Source organism: Lithobates pipiens, unplaced genomic scaffold (assembly GCF_037356315.1).
Source record: "Lithobates pipiens isolate NorthernLeopardFrog02 unplaced genomic scaffold, aLitPip1_a1.2 Scaffold_30, whole genome shotgun sequence".
Classification (NCBI taxonomy): domain Eukaryota; kingdom Metazoa; phylum Chordata; class Amphibia; order Anura; family Ranidae; genus Lithobates; species Lithobates pipiens.
The window spans coordinates 98,119,276-98,128,974 of NW_027507791.1; the positions used below are offsets into that span (position 1 = coordinate 98,119,276).

Here is a 9,699-nt window from a genome sequence, read left to right on the forward strand (position 1 = left end):
ATATATATATATATATATATATATATATATATATATATATATATATGTTCATTATATATATATATATATATATATAAATGTCTATTCTAAACTTAGAGTCAAATAAGCATTAGTGTACTACTTTTTTTTATAAATCGAAAATAAATCAAAACACTGTAAATAAATCGAACACAACTGTAATATATATATATATATATATATATATATGCCTATTCTAAACTTAGAGTCAAATAAGCATTAGTGAAATAGCCCCTAAAGGTCATACTTCTGACAATATTTAAATAGTTAATTGTATGTGTATGTTATTAAAGTGTACATTGCCCATTAGAGTTATGAAAATACCGTTCATTGCAATGCTAGCCAATGCAAAAGTAAAAACAAAACAAAACAAACAAAAAAACTGAACACATACAATGTAATAAAGTGTTATTATACAATAATATAATAATAATAATAATAATAAAAAGTCTTATTATACAATATACATTGATATTGATGTTATTCCCCACCTCCTTTGCATCTCCTAATGTTTTTGCATCTATTTGCATACAATTACTTAAGTGTGAAATGTGTGGCTGTCCAGAGTGTATTGACTGTACAAATTTGAAGTTCATATTTCTGTTTGTAGATTTGTTTACCGAAAAGTGTGTACTCAGAATACCTGAGCACTTCAATAATAGTTTGTATAAAACAAAGTGAACAGCACGTGTCTGCCTATAACTGCCGAGTCTCAGGGCTTGCTTATACTTATGATCCCACTTTAATAGAAATGTTAGTGCGTTTCCCAGTGCTAGAACATATTTTATTCTTCTATCGACGCCCTTCATTTATTTATTTTATAATACATATACAGAAATACAAGAAAGAAAGAAAGAAGGGAAGAGAAAAGCAGAACGTATGTGAATGTGTATTTTCATTGCATTCATTCGCAAAAGAAAAAAAAGAAAGAAAAATATTAAATAAAAACGGATTATTCAACAGTATCATCTTTTCTATTGTATTGTTTAAACATAAGCAGTACATGGTCAATGAATTATTTGCAAATAATAAATGCATATCTGTGCAAATAGAAAAAAGGATTCCGAATTTAAAATATATTAATTTCTAAATAAATATAAATCTATTATTTTTTTTAAATAAGGACAAACTCTGAAAGCATGTTCAATATTTGCTTTGGTTTAAGGAAGATCGTATATATATGTATATATATGTGTATATATATATATAAATCAAATAATAATAATATTAACAAATATTAACAAATAAAACAATTGATGTAAAAATAATAATAACAACAAATTACAATTTAGAAAAAATAATAATAAAAAAGAAGAAGCATCGTAATGATAAAATTAATAATAACAAGAAGAAGACGAATAATAATAATAATATGTATTATTATTATTATTATTATTATTATTATTATTATTATTATAGTTGTTATTATTATGGTTGGTAGTATTGTTATTAGTATTAGAATGATTTTACTATTGTTGTTGTTAATAGAATTATTCTTAGTATTACAATTTTATATTATGTGGGTTTTCATGTGCAGTGGAGTGGAGCAGCAGGCATGTGTGTGAGTGAGCAGGCAGTAGGAGGGTGCTGTTGCCCTCTCCTTACTATTGGTTTGCTCTCAGCAGTGGGAAGGATCAGCTCCATGTACTTTTGTATACCTGGGGCCGCCCTGGCAGCAGAGAAGTGTGTGCAGAGTGCGCTGCCATGGGCGCAGGGCAGGTGTAGCTGGCTGAGCTGTACTCTGTAAGGTGCCTTGTGTTGGCAGTCAATAGAGGGAGGTGTGTGAGGAGGGAGGAGGGAGTGAGTGAAGAAGAGGAGGAGAAGAAGGAAGAGGGAAGTGCCTTGCCTGCACGTAAGATCCACATCAGCTCAGTCTGTTTTCTCCCAGTCCCCCTCCTGCTGCTGCCTGATTGAGGGGACACGGCGCTGTCCTCCCAACCATCACCCCTCCCCGGGTCCCCCCCTGACCCCTCCACTTCTTGGATTAGTGGGCTGAATGATTCTCTCGGGTACCTGAGATCCAGGATGTTAGGAATTGTTAAAATGGAAGGACACGAGACTACAGACTGGAGCAACTACTACCAGGAAACCCAAGAGGTAAGAGAGAACATTCTTAAACCTTGTTGGCACTTTCAGTAACTGACTCTCCAAATACTGCCAGGAACTTCACTTCCATACTGGAGTCCAGGGGGACATTGATCTGGGGATTTAGGGAAGGGGCTCTTTTCATCCCTGCTTCTCAGCTATCTGTATATGTGCCCCAGGTGTACTTCCTTCTTATTACTATAACTTATTCCTTTACCATTATAACATGTATCACACATAAAAGAGACATCATAGTCCTCAAACATTGATTCTGGGCACTTATAGAGGACAGACTTGGAAAGGGTCCCATTTCATCCCTGGTTCTCAGCTATGTTAATGTGTCTAAGGTGTACTCCTGATTGGTTTTCTTCTTATTCCTATAACTTATTCCTTTACCATTATAACAACATATATCACACATAAGGGAGACATCTTACCCTTTAAACATTGCTCCTGGGGACCTAGAGGGGACAGATTTGGGAAGGGTCTCATTTCATCCCTGGTTCTCAGCAATCTGTACCCCAGTTGTACTCATAAATGGCTTCCTCTTTAATCCTCATAACGTATTCCTTTACCAATATAACGATCACACAAATATGAGACATCAAAGTTGTCAAACATTGCTCCTAGGGAGAGGGGACAGACTTGGGAAGGGTCTCCTTTCATCCCTGGTTCTCCGCTCTATATGTACCCCAGGTGTACTCCTATAACTTATTCCTTTTACTATAACAGCTTATATTACACATAAAAGAGACATCATGGTCCTCAAGCATTGACTTATATAATGGAAATGAGTAAATACATTTCAGGATCGCAGTAATAATGTTACCTAGTAATAGTCCTCAAACATTGACTTCTATAAAGAAGGTGCGGACTGGAGAAACACTGGAACCTGTTCTACCAGGTGATCAGATCTTGGAAAATGTTTCCCCTTAAGGGATATTATCTATAAAGTGTCAAGTCGAATATACAAATTATTATGTATGCGAATAGACCTATAGGCACAGACTTGGACATCCCGACACAAGTCTGTGCCTATAGGTCTGTTCACATGCATAAGAATTTATAACAATAGTTCTGCTCACATATATAATAATTTGTACCTATAGTTCTGCTCACATACATAAGAATTTGTACCTATAGTTATGTTCACATACGTAAGAATTTGTACCTATAGTTCTGCTCACATACATAAGAATTTGTACCTATAGTTATGTTCACATACGTAAGAATTTGTACCTATAGTTCTGCTCACATACATAAGAATTTGTACCTATAGTTCTGCTCACATACATAAGAATTTGTACCTATAGTTCTGCTCACATACATAAGAATGGGTCCGTCTCAGGTCTTTTTTTGGGGGAGAAGGATTATTCAAATCTGCCCCTGGCTGATCGCAATGTCCTCATACACTAGATATTGTACCCTCTTTAGTATGTATAAATCCAGTGTCTGGGGCTGTGAGCCGGAGCCTCGGTGCTGTAAGTAGGTGAGCACCTTTCCCCATACAGGTATGTTATTTCTAATCACATGAGGCTCATATGTCACAGCACATGGTAACTCCTAATTTTATGCCTGGGGATAATCCAATTACACCAACAGACAATCTCCAACGTCCCCTTTGTGATCACACTTCAAGCTTTCTCTGCTTTCATTTAGCTGATATTTGAGATATTTTGGGGCAAATTCAAAGGGCTGGGCTCAGAGACCTGATCTAGCAGCTGATCATCTGCTAAAATGACATTTTATTGAATCTTACCACCCACGTCTTTCTGTGAGTCGGCCCCGACGGCCCTCTAAACTTTCCACATGAACACCTGGGCATTTCTCTGCCAATCTTCTGTGGCCATCACTATAAAAAAATAAAATAATTAATCGCATAACCATTGTTTTTTAAAACCACTGAATTGTTACCTATATTCCACATACATTACCCGAGATTCCTTTTATTAATTATATACATTGTTCACCCATGCAGACTTCAGTCTATAGTATAGCTTACTTAGGTACCATTGTCCCCTATACAGATTTCAGTCTATAGTATACTATAGTCTGTAGGATACTTTATAATTAGATTCCATTTCGCTCCATAGAGATTTCAGTCTATGGTATACTATGGTATGTATCTTTCTTTATTATTTAGATAACAATGCCTCCTATACAGATTTTGGTCTATAGTATACTATAGAATGTAGCTTACTTTATTATTTAGATAACAATGCCTCCTATACAGATTTTGGTCTATATAGTATACTAGAGTATGTATCTTACTTTATTATTTAGATTACAATGCCTCCAGTACACATTTTGGTCTATAGTACACTGTAGTATGTAGCTTAATTTATTATTTAGATAACAATGCCTCCAGTACACATTTTGGTCTATAGTATGTATCTTACTTTATTATTTAGATTACAATGCCTCCAGTACACATTTTGGTCTATAGTACACTATAGTATGTAGCTTAATTTATTATTTAGATACCAATGCCTCCAGTACACATTTTGGTCTATAGTATACCATAGTATGTAGCTTACTTTTATTATTTAGATAACAACTTCCCCTATACACATTTTGGTCTATAGTATACTATAGTATATAGCTTACTTTATTGTTTAGATACCAATGCCTCCAGTACACATTTTGGTCTATAGTATACTATGTAGCTTACTTTATTACCTTTCCCCCATACAGACTTCAGTCTATATAGTATACTAGTCTGTAGGATATTTTATAATTAGATGCCATTTCTCACCATACAGGTTTGAGTCTATAGCATACTATAGTCTGTATTATACTTTATTAATTAGATACAATTTCCACCCTTACAGATTTAGGTCTATAGTATGCTATAGTCTGCAACGTACTTTATTAGTTGATTACACATTTTTAGTGTATAGCTTATACGTAGCATGCTTTAATAAATATATGCCATTGCTCCCTTTACAGATTTGACACCATTGTCTGTAGCATACTTTATTATTTCGACATAATTGTGCAACCCAACCCATCACCTCCCCCAACAGATTTTAGTCTATAGTATGTAGCATACTTTATTAATTAGATGCCATTGCCTCCGCCCCGTACAGATTGAAATCTATAGTGCACTATAGTCTATAACTTACTTTATTAATTAGAGACTATTGTCCCCCGTACATATTTTAGTATACTATATACTGTTTATGCTAAGTGAACTACAATAGGACATTCAGTTGTACGACAAAGTGAACAATGTCTAATGAACATTGCCTTGAAGTAGGGAGATTACATTGTAAATTCTGGGATTGGCTAACAATAGGACATTGAATTCATAAAGGTATTGTCTGGGGAAGGTGCCATGTAGGTAACTGGATCTGCTTCTATCTCAGGGAAAATGCAAAAGTTGGCCATTCACTTTATTTTGGCTATAGAGTGCAAATATATTTCTACTACAGTTAGAACATGGGACATCTAGGCACCTGTGTGTACCTAGAGGTCCTTAATAAATGTTATATATTAGTTACAACAAACATGTTCAAGATTAGCATCAATAGTCACCAACTGTTTCTGAAATCGTAATATGCTATAGACTTTATAATGACTCCTAATCAGTCCATAACATTAAATACTAGGTTGTAGCAATAAACATATATACAGAAACAGTCCAAACATTTGTCAATGACTTTCTCATACACGTAGATTAAAATTGGTCCACTGGGGGGTTTTATATTTTGCTAAAGGATGATGATTATAGGGACAAAATAATCTAGATAAAACAAGTCTTTTATGGGACTTTTTGCTAAAAGATCATTTTATTCTGACCCAAAGAGACAGAAGATTGAAGTATAATTATTTCAGTGATGAGGATCAGATGCTTTAGTAAAGTACAAGTTAACTAGTCTAAAATATATTTCTTCAGGAAATCATTGAAATTTTAGCTGATTTATGTTACTATATATTATTTACTTACTTTTATTGAAGGTTCTTATTTTTTAGTAATACAAAAGTGACAGTTAACTACTTTAGTGGCAACAAAATAGAATAAGTGACTAACTACAATATATTAGTGATTTATATCATATTGACTATATCTTAATTATAAATGACCCATTGTGAATTGACTTCAGCTCTTACATTTTTGGGGGTGTAAATCTGGTATTAGATCATCCTGGGTGGAGGATTGTTGTGAACTGTGTGGAGAAGGTACATGGGCCAAAGAGGAATTGCAGGTGTTGTTCTAGAAAGAGAAAATACACAATACTGATTATCTAAATAGCTTATCTTCCATCTTTTTATTAAAAGCATAAAATGTCTGATAAAAATACAATTATTATTATTATTATTGCAGTGATAATAGGGATTTTCTCCCTAAAATTACACATATCTAAAATCTCCACCTAAGAATATCAGCACTATAGTAACAATAGCCTGATATTCGGACAGGTGTTTGATCTTCTATGGGACTAGAAGTCTATACTGGGACTTATTACACACTTTCAATCCCTTCTGAAAGAAGTATATCAGAATCAGTTTTTGCTTTAGTCCAGCCAGGCAATCTGTTCAGGTGGCAATAAAAAAAATAAAAAAAACATTCCCCTGAGCGTGATTGACATTTGAAGACCCTATAAGGTCCTGCTAGCAACCTACAACTAAGCCTTGATAAGCCACCACCAAAAAGTGAGCAAAACACAGAAATGTCTGGTTGTTATATTATGTTACAGTGTGGATAAATTCTAATTGCTATCTATCTCCCCAGGCTTATTCCTCTGTCCCGGTCAACAACATGGCACAAGGGTTGGCCCCCATGAACACCTACATGACCATGAACACCATGAGCTCCAGCAACAACATCACCCCAAGCTCCTTCAACATGTCCTATGCCAACTCAGGGCTAGCAGCTGGCTTGAGCCCCAGTGGCATGTCAGGAATGGGTGCTGGTTCTAGTGCTATGAATGGAATGACATCAGGAGTTGCACCTATGGGCAGTGCCCTGAGCCCAGGCAGCATGAACGCCATGTCTGCCCAGCAAGCTTCCATGAACAGTTTGAGCCCTTATTCCAGTATGAACTCAGGAATGAGCCCCATGGCATATGCCCCCTCCAATATCAACAGGACCAGAGAAACTAAGACCTTCCGGAGAAGTTACCCCCATGCTAAGCCCCCTTACTCATACATTTCATTGATCACCATGGCCATCCAGCAGGCTCCCAGTAAGATGCTGACCCTCAGTGAGATCTACCAATGGATCATGGACCTTTTCCCTTATTACAGGCAGAACCAGCAGAGGTGGCAGAACTCAATCAGGCATTCTCTGTCCTTCAACGACTGCTTCGTTAAGGTGGCCAGGTCTCCAGATAAACCTGGTAAAGGATCTTACTGGACTCTGCACCCCGATTCCGGGAACATGTTTGAGAATGGCTGCTACCTCCGCAGGCAGAAGCGCTTTAAATGCGAGAAGACCCAAGGGGGCAAAGGAGGCCATGACAGCAGGAAGGATCAGTCAGATTCCTCATCACCTTTACATCGAGGACATGGAAAGTCCAGCCAGATGGACAGCAGTTCCTCCATGTCCAACCCTTCTAATAGCCCCCAATCATTAGACCACAATGGTTCTACTGGAGACCTGAAACCACAGGTGGCAGGCAATGGTGGCCCATCTCCTTTATCTTCTCACCCGGCTCACACATCTCACTCTTTAGTTCATGAGTCACACATCCACATGAAAGGAGATCCCCACTATTCCTTTAACCACCCGTTCTCTATCAACAACCTGATGTCTTCATCTGAGCAACAACACAAACTGGACTTCAAAGCTTATGAACAGGCTCTGCAGCAGTATTCCTCCTATGGGGGTTCCCTTCCTGCAATGCCCCTTGGCAGCACAACCATGTCTGGCAGAGGGACTATAGAGCCATCAGCACTAGAGCCAACGTATTACCAAGGGGTCTATTCCAGACCGGTCCTTAACACATAATAATCAGACCCCATTCATCTCAGATTATCCTCCACTGTGGAGGACGATATCATGTCCCTGACTGTTACTTATGTACTTATGTATTACAACGCAAGAAAAAAAAGTTATTTTAAACACACGAATGGAAACACATGCAGATTTGGAGATCTTTCAATGTAATATAAAAGCACAAAGGTCAACTAAGCTGCAGAGGAGTGTATTTAAAAGAACTGTTTATTGTGTATATATATTGCTATATGTCTATCAATTTCCTAGGCAAGTTTACACGTCAGGGGTTTGGGCAGTAATAAAGGAAAACAATTGAAGAAAATACTCTTTTTTTTTTATATACTCCAAATTTGTGAAGGACAATTGTGCTGTGAAAAAAAGGTTACATTTCCATATTCTTCAAACCAGGGTCACTACTGTGACAGGGACTGGGGTGTCCCTTTGTTACTTCTTCATGGATAGAAAACCTTGCTGTATCATTTAGCAGAAGAGAACCAATTTGGAAGAGCCCGATGGCAGTAACAGAACCCATTCTTTGTTTAGCTTAGTAATACGTTTTTTATTTTTTATTTTTATTTTTTTACTTTTTTTTTCTGATAGTGTTAAATGATATAGGTCATTACAAGAAAAAAAGGGTACGATTTCATAGTGGCTGTTTATTCTCTCTCTGCTGGGGTCATACCCTCTCCAGCTTGTCCCCATTGCATCAATTAAAATAGAGGGTCTCAATCATTTGGGGAGAAGCTGGACTGGGAGTCTTTTCTGTGTGTTTATTTTTGTCATTTTTTTAAGTTTTTTTTTTCCCTCTTCCCGTATATCCGTAATTTATTGCATGGTTCCCCTGCTTATGGTTTCTTATGAAAAGGTTTTAAATAATGGTTCGATAAAAATGCAAATTGTTTCAAATGAATTTTAATTTTATAAATGTAATTGTAATTGAAAATATTTTGATTTTTAAAGAGAAAAAAATAAAAAAAAAAATCAGTCTTGAAGTTGACTATGTTTTTTTGGTGTGTATATAGATATTTTTAATACAGCATGTGTGACTGTATGTACATTTGTAGTATATACAGTCATGTGCCCATCATACCTTTATTGAGTTATGTGTATGTATATGTGTCTTTTTTTCAAATCCATACTCAAGCTCCACCGTTGCTTAATGCATTCTGGATATCCATAAAGAAAGGTTGCATTGCAATGCCTATATATATATATATATATATATATATATATATATATATATATATATATATATATATATATATATATATATATATATATATACACATATACATACACATGAACACTGAAATGTATATAGATATAGATATTTATATCTATATCTATAGATATATTTGTGTGTATAAACATATTTTATATATATATATATATATATATATTTTTTTTTTTAAATTCTTAGTATTATTATTTTTTAATTTGTTTTGTCATAACCTTGATGAAGAGCGCCTTCCCTATAAGCATGGTGTGTTGTCTGATTAGGAACTGCCTTTAAATTGTAGTGGAGCATTCAGTTTAATATTGTAAAATCTATTGGAGCATTCAGATTAATTGCAAGAAATTTTAAGTACCTACCAATTTTACCCTCCGAAGAAATATATATATCTATATATCTATCTATATATCTATATCTATAT

The 9,699-nt window shown here is 35.4% G+C and overlaps 1 protein-coding gene across 1 annotated transcript; it reads left to right on the forward strand.

Annotated features, from left to right (window-relative positions):
- The first annotated feature begins 1,713 nt into the window (after nt 1-1,713).
- Nucleotides 1,714-9,036, forward strand: FOXA1 (forkhead box A1). Its single transcript, XM_077464675.1, has 2 exons — nt 1,714-2,115; nt 6,839-9,036. The coding sequence occupies exons 1-2, from the start codon at nt 2,044-2,046 to the stop codon at nt 8,054-8,056; spliced, it is 1,290 nt and encodes a 429-aa protein (XP_077320801.1). The 5' UTR covers nt 1,714-2,043; the 3' UTR covers nt 8,057-9,036.
- Nucleotides 9,037-9,699: the final 663 nt, after the last annotated feature.

Excerpts from the sequence above, each read along its gene's own strand:
- FOXA1 (XM_077464675.1), top strand. The coding sequence starts at position 2,044 with ATGTTAGGAATTGTTAAAATGGAAGGACACGAGACTACAGACTGGAGC. Across the intron at positions 2,116-6,838 it reads ACTACCAGGAAACCCAAGAG|GCTTATTCCTCTGTCCCGGT; the intron begins GTAAGAGAGAAC and ends CTATCTCCCCAG.